The sequence below is a fragment of the Pituophis catenifer genome, unplaced genomic scaffold (genome assembly GCF_029215685.1).
Source record: "Pituophis catenifer annectens isolate HBS135680 unplaced genomic scaffold, rPitCat1.0.hap2 SCAF_7, whole genome shotgun sequence".
Taxonomy (NCBI): Eukaryota; Metazoa; Chordata; class Lepidosauria; order Squamata; family Colubridae; genus Pituophis; species Pituophis catenifer.
In genome coordinates, this window is record NW_027256887.1 from 11000639 (window position 1) to 11019839 (window position 19201).

General features: G+C 43.6%; 1 protein-coding gene across 1 annotated transcript in view; it reads right to left on the reverse strand.

Moving 5' to 3' along the window:
- Positions 1–19201, reverse strand: part of ATXN10 (ataxin 10) — a 76237-nt gene that overhangs the window by 38392 nt on the left and 18644 nt on the right. The window contains exons 4-7 of the mRNA XM_070947133.1: positions 12710–12806; positions 10758–10922; positions 9266–9346; positions 1677–1821 (exon numbers count right to left, since the gene is read on the reverse strand). Coding sequence (XP_070803234.1) covers positions 1677–1821; positions 9266–9346; positions 10758–10922; positions 12710–12806 — 488 coding nt within the window. The remainder of the gene's footprint in view (positions 1–1676; positions 1822–9265; positions 9347–10757; positions 10923–12709; positions 12807–19201) is intronic.

Below are 19201 nucleotides of genomic sequence, written 5' to 3' on the forward strand. Positions count from 1 at the left end.
AGCTTGCATGCGCAGATCACTTATGATGACGTCCGGAGTCTCCCACCCGTTTTACTACCTGTTCTTGTGAACCGGTCCAAACCGGGGGCAACCCACCACTGTGCTAAACTATACCCATTTAAGCATATAGACAGAAAACAAAGTTACAATTTTTCTGGCAATGCTATCCATAGGGGCTTGGGCAGGATGTCAAGATGGCAGCCATGATCACACAATCAGAATGCCACTCCCTTTTTTTTTTATGAGTCATAGTCAATAAAGACACAGTCATTCATGCCCTCGTCACCTCCCGCCTGGACTATTGTAATGCTCTCTACATGGGGCTCCCCTTGAGGAGCACCCGGAGGCTCCAGCTGGCGCAGAGTGCGGCCGCGCGGGTGGTTATGGGAGCAACATGGCGCTCCCGTGTGACACCTCTCCTGCGCGAGCTGCACTGGCTCCCGGTGGTCTTCCGGGTGCGCTTCAAGGTTTTGGTTACCCCCTTTAGAGCGCTCCATGGCTTTGGACCTGGTTATTTACGGGACCGCCTACTACCACAAACAGCCTCCCACCGGCCGGTACGCTCTCATAGAGAGGGGCTCCTCCGGGTGCCATCAGCCAAGCAGTGTCGACTGGCGGCCCCCAGGGGGAGGGCCTTCTCTGTGGGGGCGTTACTTTGTGGCTTGAGTTGGCATGAGCAAATTTTAATTTTTAATTTAATTTAATTTAATGAGCAAATGTGTCACACAAACTGACTGTATGGCAAATTTCTTACTAGAGGACTTCCCGTATTTTTCGGGTATAAGATGCTCCGGACTATAAGACGCACCTACGTTTTTTGGGGAGGAAAACAAGGAAAAAAAAATCTACCTCTGCCTCCCAGCAATTTGCCTCCTTGCAGCAAACAGCCTGTTTCAGTTTCAGCCCAACCTGATTAGCACAAGAAAAAAAAATCTGCCTCTGCCTCCCAGCAATTTGCCTCCTTGCAGCAAACAGCGGAGGCCGAAAATGGGGCACGCAGAGGCGGCAATAGGCAACGGCAATCCCTACAGCCTGAAACAGCTGATGGTCGGGAGGCTGCTCCAACCGACCATCAGCTGCTTATGCTAATCAGGCTATGCTGAAGCTGAAACTGAAACGGGCTGTTTGCTGCAAGGAGGTAAATTGCTGGGAGGCAAAGGGCAAAGGATGGGGGCCGATGGGTGGGCTGGGCTACATTCGGCGTATAAGACGCACCCAAATTTTCACCCTCTTTTAAGGGGGGAAAAGTGAGTCTTATACTCCGAAAAATACGGTACTTTTTTTTTCACACCAGACTCACTATGGCTTAGACACTGTATTGTAAGTAGGTAAATATGTGCAAGGAACGTTTGTCTAACCTCTTCAGATTCCAAGAGAGCTCTAAGGGAAGAAAGACCGATAAAATATTTATCCACCAAAGTATGGCTGGTGTTGTATGCAGGGAAGTTCTTGCCCTTGAGCTGAATTGTCACAAAGCCAGAGATGTTCTTTGGGGGGTGGAGGGGGGGGAATAGGGTCAAAATCTGTAAGATGGCAGGTGTTGACACCATGACTGAAGGGCTGCCCCTTTGCTATGTGGGCCCATCACGCTGCCAGAATTTGTGCAAGTGCTCCAGTGTAGAACTCCAGGCTATATTTTACAATTCACCTTTTAATGTAAGAGTGGAGAATTTTACCTCGTCATCATTTGTGGTGGAAACCAGTCTTAGCACCGACTGACACTTCTCTTCAAAAGACGCTGCCAGAAACGTGGCCATCTCTTCACCGATTAGGACACTGCTTCCCTTCATTTCTGACAGAATTAGTTCTAACAAGAAAGTCCTAGGGAACAAAAAAAAAGGAAGTGTTGCTGCTTAGGAATTACAGAGCTTGAGGTAACAAAGTCGATTTGGATAGTCCTCAGTCTACGACCATTCGGTCAGTGATCATTCCAAGTTGCAATGGTGCTGAACAAAATGGTTGTTATAGCGCAGGGGTGGGCAACTGTGGCCCTTTTACAACCTGTGGACTTCAACTCCCAGAATTCCTGAGACAGCCAACCTGGCTCAGGAATTCTGGGAGTTGAAGTCCACAAGTCATAAAGGGGCCATATTTGCCCACCCGTTATAGCGGGACATCAGGTTTCCAGCCATCCAAGCACCCTCATGGTCATGTGATTATGATCTGGGTGCTGGGCAAACCATTTGCACTGACGATCAGTTGCCAAGTGCCCCATGATCACGGGATCATATCTGCAAACTTCCCCGATGGCTTTCCCTAAAGGTCAATGAGGAAGCCAACAGGAAAGATCACAAATCATTGGGTTGAATCTATCCCACCTCTGCATCCTTCCTCCAGCCCTTCACGCTGCACCAATTACCTGTACATCCCTACATACCTTCAGACACCTTCCACAATCCAGGAAGCACCTCTCACATACCCTCCCTGATCACATCATGTCTCTTGCGTGCCATGCCTGACGTGTGCAGTGCCTCTCACATGCAGCTTCACACCCTCCCCAACCCACACTGTGCCTCTTGTACCCTCACAACCTCCCTGACCCACATCTTGCATGATCCCTCTTGCCATTCACACCGTGGGGCAGCCTCCCTAACCTGCATGGCAAGCCACGCAGCGCCTCTCCAGCACCCTCAATTCCAGGGTGCAGCAGACCTTCCAATTTGGGTTCCATCTAGTGGAGCTGCGACAGTTTTCAGGGATTGGAACAGAAGCCATTGACTCTACCAGAAAGGCCTTGTCTCAATAAGTAAGCCCTACTCAGTAAAGGCGTCTTGGTGGTGCCATGGTTAGAATGCAGTATATTGCAGACTAACTCTGCTCACAGTCTGGAGTTTGATCCTGAGAAGGGCTCACAGTTGACTCAGCCTTCCATCCTTCCGAGGTCAGTAAAATGAGGACCCCCATATTGGGGGCAATATGTTGACATTATAAACCACCCAGAGAGTGCTGTAAAGCACTATGGGGCGGTACCAGGGGTGAAATGCTACCGGTTTGCACCAGTTCGGGCAAACCGGTAGTGATAAAAACTACCGGTTCGTCCGAACTGGTGTTTCCGACAATCAGCTGTGCCGCGCAATTTATATTCGCTAGAAAGCAGGAAATCCTGGTTTCTAGCAAATCTAAATTACGCGGCACAGCTTTCCCCCCCCCCCCCGTTCTACTTACCATGTTAAGCCTTCTTTTTCCACGCAAAGCACGCATTTGGTGTGCATTGCACATGTGTGCGCAGCGTGCATTTGGTGTGCACTGTGCATGCAGCGTGCTTTTGGCATGCACTGCACTTGCATACACGTGCAGCGTGCTTTCGACACGCACCATACATGCGCAGGCAGCGAACCAGTAGCAATCCGCGGAGGATTTCACCACTGGGCGGTACGCAAGTCTAAATGCTATTACTATTGCTAAGGAAAGAAAGACGTGAATCCCTAACAACAACTCCTGCCACCAAGTGGGATGGATTATCAGTTCCATAGTTAGAAGTAAGAGAGAAAACTTGATGCTGGTAGAACTGGGAGCCAATCAGCAGCTACAGCAAGACTCGGAGGGCTGTATGAATCTAAGCATACCTAGGAGGGGATACACCACCTCAGTTCCAATTTACATAAAGAATAAATTATGGCCCCCTGCTTTTATTTTCAAAAATTTTTGGGTTTGAAATTGTAGTTGGTATGTCTTGGGAATTCGTTCTCTTCTTGGGATTGTTTAAAAGATTTAATTAAAGTTGGCTAACTTTTGAATTTTATGGTAGTTTTAAAGTATTGAAGTTTAAAGGTGGATAACTTAACATTTAATGGATAACTCTTTGAAAGTCTTGAAACTTATATTTTGAAGAATGTTCCTGCTAACTTATTAAGATATTTTAAAATGTTTAAAATAAGATTATGGGGTTGGGTTTTTTTTTTTTTACAAATGTGAAATGTGATAAGAGAATTTATAAAAGGAAGGTTGAAGTATAATTTTTAAAAGGGGAGTTAACAAGTGTGAGAGAGTTTTGAATTTTGTAACAGTTAGCATATTTTAGCTTATGTTTGTTAAATGCTATATCCTGTTTTTGCTCTGGGAAGTCGGGGGGGGGGAATTGGGGAGGGGGGGATTGGGTGGGGATAAAATGATGTATGATAATTGACTGTGTAATGTTTGGTTGTTTGAATATAAAAAATAAAAAACTTTTGTTTCAAAAAAAAAAAAGAATAAATTATGGCCCTTTTAGTCTAGACACTCCACCTTAAGGAAACCTCTTATTCTTGCAAATGTGTGTGTCTATTACATGATATCATTTTTAATATGCAATCCTTTCAGCTGCTCTTTGCAACCTAACCTTCTACCCACTAAGAAATTGTTAGAGTACACTGGGAGATGTCAGTGGTGGACAGTGGTGGGTTGCCCCTGGTTCGTAAAACCAGCGGGAGGCTCCGCCCACCGACCCCAACGTCATCAAAACGCTTCTGTGCTTGCACAGAAGAGCGTGCGCGGCCCTGCTGTGAACCAGTAGTAAAGGTAAGTAGAACCCACCCCTGGTGGTGGAGTCTGAGAAGTGGAGGATTAATGTTCAGCAGCTTCAGTTTCTAATAAGCACTTGAGAACTTCATGTTTTTGAAACTCACTGAGTAAAAATATAAAAATTTCTTATCCAAAATAATCACTGTATTAAAATAACGCTGAGAGTCAGGTAAGATATACCTTGTTTCCCTCAAAATAAGGCCTCTCCTGATAATAAGCCCAATCGGGCTTTGAGTGCATGGCAATAAGACCAAGCACTTATTTCAGGGTTCAAAAAAAATATAAGAGAGGGTTTTATTTTGGGGGAAACATGGTAAATTTAAAAAAACGTTAGGAAAATTTCTATTTGCATTGTCCGGTAGTTTCGTATTGTTAAATTGTTAACTTTTGAAATAATCATTCTTCAGAACGAAAGCTGTACGTTTTTATATGATGAAAGAGGAACTATTCTGCCGTTATCAAAAGCTTAATAGGCAGGCTGGCGTATATACTCCTTTAACAAGAATTACAGAGCAATTTGATAATACAGATAGCCCTTCTTTGCTACTGTAATGGGGACCAGCAGCAAGTATAAATATTACCCAAGCTACAAAAAAAACCCCAATTAGCAGAGTAAGTTTTTAAAATGTTTTAATGAAATTAAATTAAAATTGCCTCTGGAAATTATGGGTGCTCCATCAATGGAGGTTTTCAAGAAGAGCTGGGAGAGACCTCCAACATCTCTTTCAACTTTATGATTCTATGTTCCATGTATCTAGTCTGTAATGAAGCAAGCAAGCTCAGAGAGCATCAAGGATTCCATTAAACGAGATATTAAGGTTGCAGACTACAGCATTCATCATGAAAGACGCAAGCTACCACTAATTTATAACTGAGGAAATTTCTGGGGCGGTTAAAAAGTTCCCAATATTCAGAGAATACCGATTCTTTAAAAAAAAAAAAAGAAAGAAATCAGAATAAATATTTTAACAGAGCAATCCTACTGAGCACAGTAGGGAGATCTGAAGCGAACAAACCGTTCCATCAAAGGCCCTTCTGGGTTTGTGCTGGCATGGAGAAAGGAAAAGTAGTATTTTCCATCCCGTCTTTTATGTTTCGATTTGTTTGCGGAAATATTTTCCCTTTCGCTGCAAGCAACAGGAGTGCACCAGCTGCAGAACTAGCACCCAACCCCTGCTTTATCATTAAGAGCACATCAGGGGATGGGACAGGCTGCTCCAGAGCCGGTCCCAGTCTGCCCACACCATTAGTCCCAATTTCCTTTTTTTAGAAACTTTTAACCGTGGTTGAATCTTGCAGAGGTAAGCAGGTCTACACACTTGGCATCAGAGTAAATGACGGAGGTTGCAACACTCTGCAGAAAGCCGAGAGGACACTTATCTGATGGTGTCCCCGCCCACAAATATAGACCGCGCATCAATTATTTCCACACAGTCTTAGGCAGGGAGGCTTTCTGACTGCTTTTTGGATGCCTTAGGTCAGGGGTGTCAAACTCAAGGCCCGCGGGGTGCTTAGATCTGGCCTGCGGAGCAGCCCTGGAAACAGCAAAGGACTGGCCCGCGATGCCTCTGTCAGCGAAAATGGAACTTGCCCCGTTTTCTGCCGTGACGGCCTCCTGCAGCCCTCTGCCAGTGAAAACGGAGCAAAACATACTAAAAACAAAACAAAAGGAGAACTGTTTCCCCTTTTGCATTTGAGCATGCAAGAAGGGGACAGGAAAGGAGAAAGGAAACGGGGAAAGGCAAAGAAAAAGATGGGAAGAGAGCAAGGAAGGAAAAAGAAGGAAAGCCGGGAAAGAAGAAGAAAGGAGAATGAAGAGGGAAGGAAAAAGAAGAAAAGGGAGGGAGGGAGGGAGGGAGGGAGGGAGGAAGGAAGGAAGGAAGGAAGGAAGGAAGGAAGGAAGGAAGATTATAATGACTGAGGGAGGGTCTGAGGGAAGTCCTGCCTTAGTACTTGGCCACCACAGGTGCCCCCGACAGGAGTGGCATCAAGCTGGCCACACCCACCCCACTACGCCTACCCCAGGCCCCCAAGGGCAAACACAACCCTGATGCGGCCCTCAATGAAACCAAGTTTGACACCCCTGCCTTAGGTTAAGATGATTATGAACAGGCAGGGCAATGTGACCAGGGAAGCGCTTATGTCTTCTAGTCCAAGCGCTGCAGGATTTTGAAGATAAGATCCCACGCCTGGATCTGTGCTCAGGTTATCCCCAATGTATCATACGGTGCAGTTGCGTAGACCAAGGAACAAAGATATGTTATAGATTTTCATACCATTTTTAAATTTTAACTATCTGGATGGTTAATGTTTTTAAAAGTATTGCCTAGTAAGATTCTTCATTCGGGATGCCAGTGTTTTTTAACCACAGTTAAAGTTGCATATCACCATTGGACATCTGGACAGTTTGCAAACCCTGTTTGGAAGCTAACCACTGACTAAGTTAGGTTATGATGCTTTTATTTATGTTTCAGTGCATGCTATCCCCCAGTATGTGCTAATAATCGTAGTTAAAATCTGGGCGCTCTTATTGAACCAAAATCATGATTTCCATTTAATTCCTTCAAAGCATAATTACGAAATACTGATGGGTAAGGACTAGGATCCCTATCATGCTTTTGACTAAAATTGGTTTTTGTGATGGAGCTGGTCCGGGAAAAATGCAGTCATATTAGCACATTAAAAAGGTAAAGGTAAAGGTGTCAGCACTCCAAGCTATATTCATTCCAGTGCTGACATAAAGAAGAGAAGAGGACGCTTGACTCTTCACCTACTTATTTTCCCTGAAGATATTATCTCCTAGGAGATGGGTTGGGAGGGGGGACATTCCTGTGAGCTGAAGTAGTAGATATGGGGAGAGTGACTTGGAAGATGGCCAATGAGACGCAGAGAATTGGGGAACGGAAAGGGAGGGTTTGGGGTCAGAAGGTCAGTGCTGACTACGATGGACTCGGGGACAGATTGTTGTGCTCAATAAATGAAAGATCATCAAAGACTATTTGTTTGGAAATGCAGTTTATTTGAGACAGTTCCCCTCGCACATATGTGCTAGTTGTTCCCGACTCTAGGGGGCGGTGCTCATCTCCATTTCAAAGCCAAAGAGCCAGCGCTGTCTGAAGACGTCTCCATGGTCATGTGGCCGGCATGACTCAACACCAAAGGCGCACGGAACGCTGTTACCTTCCCACCAAAGGTTGTCCCTATTTTTCTACTTGCATTTTTTACGTGCTTTCGAACTGCTAGGTTGGCAGAAGCTGCGACAAGTAATGGGAGCTCACCCCATTATGGGGTGAGCTCCCCCATATCGAATCCCTAGGGATTCGAACCGCTGAACTTTCAATTGACAAGCTCAGCGTCTTAGCCACTGAGCCACCACGTCCCAAAATTTAGCACATTACTGATACCCAAAACATCCTGTTTGATATTTCTAATCTTCTTCACTTTGCTAATATATCCTTCTCTCGTTTCATTTCATGTGCCGGCTTGTTTGTAAAAAGACATGGCTGATTGGGGGGGTGGGGAGAGGGAAATGTTCACCTTGCCCTTCATTTGGCTGGAGGGTTGAAGGTATCTGAAATGATTTGGCAGATAGATACTTTGCTGTGTTTTATTTTATTTTATTTTTTCGCTCCAGCTACGAAATGAGAGGTTAGGTTGAGTCATTCCGTGCAGCAGGGTACAATGCTAGAATAGAATAGAATAGAATAGAATAGAATAGAATAGAATAGAATAGAATAGAATAGAATAGAATAGAATAGAATAGAATAGAATAGAATAGAATAGAATTTTGTATTGGCAAGTGTGATTGGACACACAAGGAATTTGTCTTGGTGCATAAGCTCTCGGTGTACATAAAAGAAAAGATACATTCGTCAAGAATCATAAGGTACAACACTTAATGATAGTCATAGGGAAACAGTCAATATAAATCTTAAGGATACCAGCAACAAGGTTACAGTCATGCAGTCATAAGTGGGAGGAGATGGGTGATAGGAACAATGAGAAGATTAATAGTAATGCAGACTTAGTGAATAGTTTGACAGTGTTGAGGGAATTATTTGTTTAGCAGAGTGATGGCGTTCGGGAAAAAAACTGTTCTTGTGTCTAGTTGTTCTGGTGTGCAGTGCTCTATAGTGTCATTTTGAGGGTAGTAGTTGAAACAATTTATGTCCAGGATGTGAAGGGTCTGTAGCAGTGGTGGGTTGCCCCCCAGTTCGCACCGGTTCTATAGAACTGGTAGTAAAACCGGTGGGAGGCTCCACCCACCAACCCCGACATCATCAAAACGCTTCTGCGCATGCACAGAAGCTTCTGCGTGCGCGGCCCCCACTGCGAACCCGTAGTAAAGGTAAGTAGAACCCAACCCTGGTCTGTAGATATTTTCACAGTCCTCTTTTTGACTCGTGCAGTATACAGGTCCTCAATGGAAGGCAGGTTGCTAGTAATTCTTTTTTTTTGCATTATGAAATCGGGGCCCGAGCAAGAAATCTTCCCTTCGTTTATCCCCAGCCTGCGCATTTCTTTAGAAATTCAGGGCAGCAACCTGGATTCTGAAACTCCTATCCAAATCCTTGCCAGTTGCGGCTGAATTGTAATGTTAACCAACCAATTTAAAACCATTACTGACACAGAAACATTTATTTAGGGATTCCGTGCCAACTATAAAACCACACCGTTTCCCTCCCCCCCCACTCCCAAATCATACGAACAGGATACTCTAGATGGTATGCTAACTACTAAAACCCACACTGGTTTTTGGGGTTACCTTTCTGGATCGCTCAATTTGGCATAGAGGTCTTTGACCAACTCGGGGCATTTCAGCAAATGGCTGGTAACAATCAAGGTCCTGAAATTAGGAAAAACACATAAAAAGTTGGGCATATTGTTGTTATAAATAAACAATGAAGTTAACACCTCTGCCCTGTATTAATGTAGTTCACACTGATAGCAGTCAAGTTATATTTCTTACAGTACCACTAAGTTACATAGCCAGGTAACAAAATTATAAAATTATTAATATTCTCCCTCCAGTATGTAAATGGGAAATCAGGGATTGCTTTAAAAGTCCAAATGTAGATATATGTTCACTGATCCTCGATTTCTTTAAAAACAGCGTATAAACATTAATTTTACGTTGATTTTTTTTTTAAATCTAAAACATGGTGAGTTGGACCCACTGAGCATGTACCCCATAGCTAGCAAAAGCTAACTTTTGCACTTTTTCGTCTCCTATTCCTGCAAAAAGATTACTCTGACATCCAAGAAGCTGTACCAAATAAGCAGCTGTTTTGGCGGAAACATCTTCCATAGAAATAAGCCAGATTCTATCATTGTCATTATATCCCCCCCCCCCCCCCCCAGAATTCGAAAGGCTAAAAATATTTAAAAAGTATAGACGGGCCTATCTCATCCATCATTTTATTAAAATATGCAACTACCCCAAAATAAATTCTGTTCCGTGCAAATTGACAATACCAAAAGTCAGCAAAGAAAAATTGGGAGGAAGTAAGGGAGGGAGGCAGAAAAAAGCTAAGAGTTGTAAATTCTGACTCTATAGAAAAAGAGGATTGTCTAGCTATGGCTCACAAGTCCGCGGGGAGCCTCCACATAAATCATGCAAGATTTAGTGATTGTACAAAAATTCAACCATAAATAACATCAGTCATGTAACATCGGTAACTATATGATGTAATTACGCAATTCACTTCTTTTGCATGATGGCATCATAACATGGCTTGAAACTCAACATTAAGAAAACTAAGATCATGGCATCTAGCCCTCTCAATTCCTGGCAAATAGATGGGGAAGAAATGGAGGTAGTGACAGATTTTATTTTCCTGGGCTCTAAGATCACCACAGATGGGGACGGCAGCCAAGAAATTAAAAGATGCTTGCTCCTGGGGAGGAAAGCTATGGCAAAGTTAGACAGCATACTAAAAAGCAGAGACATCACCCTGCCAACAAAAACGTGTATAGTCAAGGCTATGGTTTTCCCAGTTGCAATGTATGGCTGTGAAAGTTGGACCATAAGAAAGGCCGAGCGCCAAAGAATTGAGGCCTTGGAACTCTGGTGCTGGAGAAGACTCCTGCGAGTCCCTTGGACTGCAAGGCGATCAAGCCTATCAAGTTTATAGAAATATAAAGTAAGGTGCATCTTATACTCCGGAAAATACGGTATACCCTGTAGAATGGAAGGTTATCAAAAGCTAAGCAAGACCCCTTGTTACTGTTTTGAAAAAGTTGAACAGAATACATACATCCATTCCAATTCTGGACATCTTTTAGAAGCTCGAAGAACACGGAGGGCAATTTTCAAGTTGTTTTGTTCCTGTAGTTGTTTGGTTAGCTCCGGATTAAGGCACGTGAAAAGAACCATAGAGCAATAATCAATGATTTTCTCATCCTGATGATTTAAACAATTCCTTTAAAAAAAGAAAGGAAAAGAAAAGAAAGGAACAAGAACAGTCACTGGCGGCAGCAGTTGTTAAACTATAATAATTCTACAACCAAAGTTATTATGAAATGTTTTGTACAAAATGAGAGAGGTAAGGGACAATGAAAATGATTGGAGGCTGGAAATTTTCAGCAAGAAGAGACTGGGGGAAGTGGGAGTGTTTAGCAGTAAGAAATAATGTTGAGGGCAGAATATCGATTTATCTATTTGCTAGGGTTATACATTGCTCCAATCGATACCGACTCTCAGTATTTCACAAACTTTTATAAATACGGTTAAAAAAATATGCAAGTATTAATGACAAAAGAATACTATAGTACAGGGCTGTCAAACTCGCGGCCTGGATGTGTCACGCACTGGCCACGCCCACGCCCGGTTTAGCGAAGGGGGGGAAGTCATGATACGTCACGTGATGACGCGGGTTTGACACCCCTGCTATAGTAAAGGTAAAGGTAAAGGTTCCCCTCGCACTTATGTGCTAGTCGTTCCCGACTCTAGGGGGCGGTGCTCATCTCCGTTTCAAAGCCCAAGAGCCAGCACTGTCTGAAGATGTCTCCGTGGTCACGTGGCCAGCATGACTAAACGCCAAAGGCACATAGAACACTGTTACCTTCCCACCAAAGGTGGTCCCTATTTTTCTACTTGCATTTTTTACGTGCTTTCGAACTGCTAGGTTGGCAGAAGCTGGGACAAGTAACAGGAGCTCAGCCCATTGCGCGGCACTAGGGATTTGAACCGCTAAACTTTCAATTGACAAGCTCAGCGTCTTAGCCACTGAGCCACCACGTCCCTAAATTTAGCACATTACTGATAGCAAAGCTGGCTGAGGAACTCTGGGAGTTGAAGTCCACAAGTCTTAAAATTGCCAAGGTTGGAGACCCCTGGAACAGTGGTGAAATCCAAATTTTTTACTAAAAAATTTACTAAAGCGTGGCTTGGTGGGTGTGGTATGGCTTGGTGGGCATGGCTTGGTGGGCGTGGCAGGGGAAGGATACTGCAAAATCTCCATTCCCAGCCCACTCCAGGGCAAGGATACTGCAAAATTCCCCATTCCCTCCCCACTCCTGGGGGTAGGATATTGCAAAACTTCCATTCCCACCCCACTCTTGGGCCAGCCAGAGGTGGTATTTGCCAGTTCTCCGTACTACTCAATATTTCCGGTCCCAGTTCTCCAAACTGCTCAAAGTTTCTACTACTGGTTCTCCAGAACCTGTCAGAACTTGCTGGATTTCACCCCTGGCTTGGAATCAATATTGACTCAAAGACAGCCCCAAAATGTCCTTGCTAACCAAGCATACTTGTTCCTTTTTGCATCTGCAAATTAAGTCTTTCTGTTGACATTTTTACTTATTTATTTAGTCCAGGTATTCACTGGATATATACCCAAACCTGAAGGAATTTCAACATCTGCATCTACAGATGACAGAAAGCAGATCTTGCCTAAGATGGAAAAAGCACCTACCTGAATTTGATTAAACATAAATCTTTAAACCGCAGGGAAAAGCTCGTGGTCCTGCAATCCAATTTAATCCAATCTAAAACAGAAACCCTCGTTTTGACTCTTTAAATTAACATGGAGGAAGAAAGCCACAGAATATATTCCCAAATCCCTTATTCCCCCATTTTTTTTTCTCTCCAAAGAACTTTAAGACTTGCAAACAATATCAATGAAGCTTAAAATCAAGTACAATTAAAGTACCTTCAAGCAACTCTACCCTTTTTTGTGAGAAAAAGGTGACACCTGCAGATGCTTACAAGAAAAGAGAAGGGAAAGCAAGTTTCCATATTGAATTCTGGGAGTCACGGTTCCCTGTTGCAATATTTCCAAGAAATTGGAGGCCACAACGAAAAGCTAGAAGAGAAAAAAAAATACATGTCAAAGAAGAAAATTGCTTACATTAAAGAATTCTAAACACATCCCTAATATTAAAAAGGGGGTTATTCGGACAGCATGGCCAGCTTCCTTACCCCATTTACCAACCACCAGCTTTTTGTCTGTCAACCTTAGAAGCAAGTTCATCAACTATGTAATGTACAGAGCCTACTTTTATACTTCATGAATTATAGGTCTGTCCTTATCAGACAAGGCTATGGTTTTCCCAGTTGCAATGTATGGCTGTGAAAGTTGGACCATAAGGAAGGCTGAGAGCCAAAGAATTGAGGCCTTTGAAATTATGGTGCTGGAGAAGACTCCCGTGAGTCCCTTGGACTGCAAGGCGATCCAACCGGTCAGTCCTAGAGGAGATCAACCCTGACTGCTCTTTAGAAGGCCAGATCCTGAAGATGAAACTCAAATACTTTGGCCACCTAATGAGAAGGAAGGACTCACTGGAGAAGAGCCTAATGGTGGGAAAGATTGAGGGCAAAAGAAGAAGGGGACGGCAGAGAACGAGGTGGCTGGATGGAGTCACTGAAGCAATCGGTGTGAGCTTAAATGGACTCCAGAGGATGGTAGAGGACAGGAAGGCCTGAATGAATGTTGTCCATGGGGTCACAATGGGTCAGACATGACTTCGCAACTAACAACAACAACCTTATCAGAGTGACTCATTGCCTCTTCTTTCTTCCTTAAAAAGAAAGTAGAGGAATGGCCCCACTAAAAGGAATAAAGGATAACCCACTTTATAGAAATGCAGTCAAGGATTGGGTTCCATTATAGAAATTCAAAGTTAGGAGGCTCATCAAACCAGTGCCCACCTATATGTGGGATTACTATGAGAAGACAATCCTTGCAGATCCATGTTTTGATTCATGCGAAAGCTGACCCCAAAACACATCCTAAATGACTCCATTTTTCAATGCCTAGAGTAGGGGTGTCAAACTCGCGACCCATGGGCCAGATGCATCATGCGCTGGCCACGCCCACCCCGGTTTAGCGAAAAGGGGGAAAGTCACAATACGACACATGACGACTAGAGGTGGGTTTCAGCAGGTTCTGACCAGTTCTGAAGAACCGGTAGCGGAAATTTTGAGTAGTTCGGAGAACCGGTAGTAAAAATTCTGACTGGCCCCACCCCCATCTATTCTCTGCCTCCCGAGTCCCAGCTGATCGGGAGAAATGGGGACTTTGCAGTAACTTTCCCCTGGATTGAGATGGAATGGAGATTTTACAGTATCCTTCCCCTGGAGTGGGGTGGGAATGGAGATATTACAGTATCCTTCCCCTGCCACGCCCACCAAGCCAAGCCACATCCACCAAGCCACACCCACAGAACCAGTAGTAAAAAAATTTGAAACCCACCACTGGTGACGACAACATGACACCGCGAGTTTGACACTCCTGGCCTAGAGAAAGAACTTGGAGCTGTTCTATTTCAAATATGTACTGTATTTGACTCCCAACACAGTGACTCTCTAGACGTGTGCATGTAGATTTAAGTAATGCTAGATTTATTTAAAATTTATGTTAAGCAGAAGCTATTACTGCTGATTTCCCTTAATAGAGATATTGCCTTAATTCAAGACTAGGTTGCAGGATATAGGTGTTACTTGCAAAACAGTATCGGAAGTGTATCCTTTTTCGTTTGAAAGGGAAACTTGAAAAAAAAAAAAAAATCTCAAGTTCAGCCAGGTAACAAAACATTGTGAACTCTCTACACTGTGTAATTTGTCATTTTCTTAATAGTTTGCCCCCCAAATTTTTATACAACGAATTATTTAAATCAAGCACAGGACAGAATGTTGACAGTTACGGTGACTTGGACAAGTGAGCAAATAGACAATGGAAGGAAAGGAGAAATCCAATGCAGGAAAAAGGATTATTCTAGGCTGCATGGTGTAAAATAGCAATATTTCAAAAGGAAAAATATTGAAGTCACTCACTACCCTCTTTATTTTTAGACAGTTTGGCAAACCGCTGCAATTTGCAGTCAAGGAACTCAACACCCCTCAGATCTCCATACGGGAAAATTGAAGCCAGCATATTCCATCGCCAGAATTTGCTTTCTTTCAAATGCATCCAGTATGCTAGTTTTAGATATTACATACATTATATAAATCTTCCTCTCTGTATGATTTGGGGTTTTTAAAAAATTGATTTTCAGTAAAAAAAAAAAAAAAATCCATTCAGTAGCTTTGATCAACGAAAGGCCAATAGATTTAAAGTTAGAACAACAACTTCTAAACTTCTAAAAATCAAACTTCTAGAAATCAAACAAACAAGCAAAGTTTGGAGACATCCACAACATTAAGTCTTTGGGTGTTAAGTGAATTTCGTTGTGTGGGTATACTGTATATACATGTACAATGACAATAAAATAGTTGTTGTTGTTGTGGCATTTCTGGAAAAAAATAAATAAATCCTCAGTTTCTCCCTTGTTTCAGAGGTGACATTTAATTACCTATTAAAATACAGATAGCCTGATATTAGGAAATCAGTTGGAAGTGTTGATTGCCAGGCCCTGGAAACTGTAATCAGTATTATATACTCATTATATTTATAATGCCTTGGTAAGGGCACACAATACTGCATCCAGTGTAAAAAAGATGTGGAGACTCTAGAAAAAGTGCAGAGAAGAGCAACAAAGATGATTAGGGGACCGGAGACTAAAACATATAAAGAACGGTTGCAGGAACTGGGTATGTCTAGTTTGATGAAAAGAAGGACCAGGGGAGACATGATAGCAGTCTTCCGATATCTCAGGGACTGCCATAAAGAAGAGGGAGTCAAGCTATTCTCCAAAGCCCCTGAGGGCAGGACAAGAAGCAATGGGTGGAAACTAATCAAGGAGAGAAGCAATTTAGAACTAAGGAGAAATTTCCTGACAGTTAGAACAATTAATCAGTGGAACAACTTGCCTCCAGAAGTTGTGAATGCTCCAACACTGGAGGTTTTTAAGAAGATGTTGGATAACCTTTTGTCTGAAGTGGTGTAGGGTTTCCTGCCTAAGCAGGGGGTTGGACTAGAAGACCTCCAAGGTCCCTTCCAACTCTTGTTATTCTATTCTATTCTATTCTATTCTATTCTATTCTATTCTATTCTATTCTATTCTATTCTATTCTATTCTATTCTATTCCTTTCCTATTCCTATTCCTATTCCTATTCCTATTCCTATTCCTATTCCTAATTCTAATTCTAATTCTAATTCTAATTCTCCGAAAGGTGGTGAACCAGCTAGTCACCAGAGCTGCAGTAGAAGAGCCTGGGTACCTTGCTTCTTGAAGCAAACAGAAAGACAATTTAAAATTAGGGTACCAGGGTACATATGTACCCTAAAAGTAGGGTATGTATGTATGTATGTATGTATGTATGTATGTATGTATGTATGTATGAAAGCAACAGTCTAGAAACTGGGAGACTGTAAGATCTGCCTTAAACCCAAAGCCAGCTAAGTGATTTTGGGTCAGTCATATTCTCTCAGCCCAAGGAAGGAGGCAATGGCAAAAAATCACTTCCAAAATCTTGCCAAGAAAATTGCATCTGAGGCAGTCCACAGGAGTCGAGACTGACTTGAAGATATGCATACACACAAAAACGTTGCTATCAACAACTGTTCAAATTAATCTGTATTCAGACAAAAAAGACAAACCAGAATTCTGGAAAGCAGTTACGCCTCCTCCCAATGCTCTCCCTCGACTCCTCATCCAGCAGAAAGACCTAAGTGCGTCAGGAGTTCCCTGGCAAGAAAATATTCTTGAGTTTTATCTTCCCTAGTTTTTCATTCCCAAACAAGCCAAATATAGTTAAGAATTTGATGTTAACACTGGCTTCTCCACTGTGGAGCTCCTCGGGGTTAAGAACTTGCTCCAAGGTCCTTAGGCACATAGAACATAGACTAACAGAGTTGGAAGGGTCATCTACTAGTCCAACCCGCTGCTCGAGCAGGAGAGTCTATACCCATGATGGCGAACCTATGGCACGCGTGCCAGGGCCCTCTCTGTGGGCACACGAGCCATCACCCCAGTGTAGCTCCACCGCGCATGCAGGCGGGCCTCCCACTGGCCAGCTGGTCATCAGGTCTCTGCCGCGTATGCGTGAGGGAAGGGACAGGTGTGGGGACTGCGCATGCATGCAGGGGTGAGGCACGTGCGTGGCCGCATGTATGCACGGGGGTGCGTGCAAGGAGCTGTGCATGTGTGCAAGTGTGGGGCATGCATGGGTGCGTGGTGGGACGCATGCAGGGGCCACGGCACGCATGCTTGAGGGCCGGACATGCATTGCATTTTGGGGGTTTGGGCGCGCATGCTTTGGGCACTCCATCCAGAAAAGGTTAGCCATCACTGGTCTATACCATTTCAGACAAATGGCTGTCCAGACTCTTCTTGAAAGTCTCAGTGATGGGGCACCTACAACTTCTGAAGGCAGGCAGTTCCACTGGTTGATTGTTCTCACCGTTAGGAAATTTCTCCTTAGTTCTAGAGGTCTTATCTCCTTGATTAGTTTCCATTTCATCGTTTCTTGTCTTGCCTTCTGGTGCTTTGGACAATAGTTTTCCTTCCTCATCTTTGTGGCAGCCCCTCAAATGCTGGGACACTGCTACTATATCTCCCCTAGTCAGTGGTGGGTTCCTCCCGGTTCGGTCCGGTTCGGCCGAGCCAGTAGGGGTGACGATATGACGTCACCGAACCGGTTCTCCCTCCCACCCTCCCACGCCCCTACGTTAGTCTTACCTTTTATTTGGTCCCACCCCCAATCTATTGCTGCCTCCTGAGTCCCAGCTGATGACTAGAGGGAAAAAAACTGTTTAAACTCTTGCCTTGGGGCTTCAAAGGGCCGTCCTACAGCTGATCAGTGTTAAAAGCAAACAAATGAGTTGGGTCGTAAGTGCGAGGACTGGTCGTAAGTACAAGGACCTTCCAGAAATGACTCTGACCAGCTAGCCACGCCCACCTAGTCACATGACCTCCAAGCCACACCCACAAAATAAGCCACGCCCACAGAACCGGTAGTAAAAAAATTTAGAACCCACCCCTGCCCCTAGTCCTTTTTTTCACTAGACTAGACATACCCAATTCCTGCAACCGCTTTTATATGTTTTAGTCTTTAACCCCCTAATCATCTTTGTTGCTCTTCTTTCCAGAGTCTCAACGTCTTTTTACATTGTGGTGACCAAAACAGGGTGCAGTATTCCAAGTGTGACCTACTAAGGCATTGTAAAGCGGTACTAACATGTCTGGTGATTCGATTCTATCACTTTGTTAATGCAGCCTAGGATTGCATTGGCTTTTTTTGGTTGTTGCCGCACACTCTTCTTGGCTCATATTGAAGTAACTATCCACTTGGACTCCAAAATTCACATACACACATATACATGCAGTATGAAATTGAGCAAAATGTCAATCTTAAAATAGATTTGAACTTAACGTTCATTTTGTGAATGTTGGCTCACCATGTAGACTAGGGGTCAGCAACCTGCGGCTCCGGAGCCGCATGTGGCTCTTTCACCCCTCTGCTGCGGCTCCCTATCGCTCAAAATATGCATCACAACCGCCAATGTGCGACACCCACCGGCACGCGATTTATTGAGCTTTTCAACCCCTGGTAGGTCAACCATGGATAAATCCAAGAAAAGAAAAGTTTCAGAACGTTTAATTCAACTACATATACTAGTTTTGTAGCCACTCAAGAAATAGTCAGGCACGGAAAGGGTTTTGTGGCTCCCGGTGTTTTCTTTTTTGTGGGAAACGGGTCCAAATGGCTCTTTGAGTGTTTAAGATTGCAGACCCCTGGTGTAGACAATTCTACCAAGTAATCCTAATTTTGCTGAGCTTAAATACTCCCAAAACACAAATCTCGCTATTTAATTTAAGCCATTCTGGAAATTATTGAAAGACTGAGAAATGAATTCCTACGAAACAAAAAGATTCGTGAGGGCCTACCCTTCTGGTGTAATACAACAAATAGCCGAAAATTTTTCCTAAGAAAGACATCCCATTTGGAAGAGTTGCCCAGAACCTACATTCAATGAAGTAACATCCCTTACAACTAGAAATTCATTACTCATAAAAAAATAATAATAATACAGATATCTGACTAAGAAAGCATAACCATCACAGGTGGAAGGTAGTCACTAAGTCTGTATGGATCCAAACAAGAAAAGGAGGGAGGAATATGATCAACTGCTTTAAAAGGTCTCTCTTTTAAGAAGAAAAAGTTGAATGTCACGTCTTAACACTGTCCCATTAAAAGGGCTGCAGAATTACAATTCGCGGTAACTTAGGGGAGTCCCAAGTCTAGCCATGTGTTCTGAAACAGCATATCACAGTGCCCTCTAGTGGCCAAAACTCCCAACTCTCCAACTGGTCCCG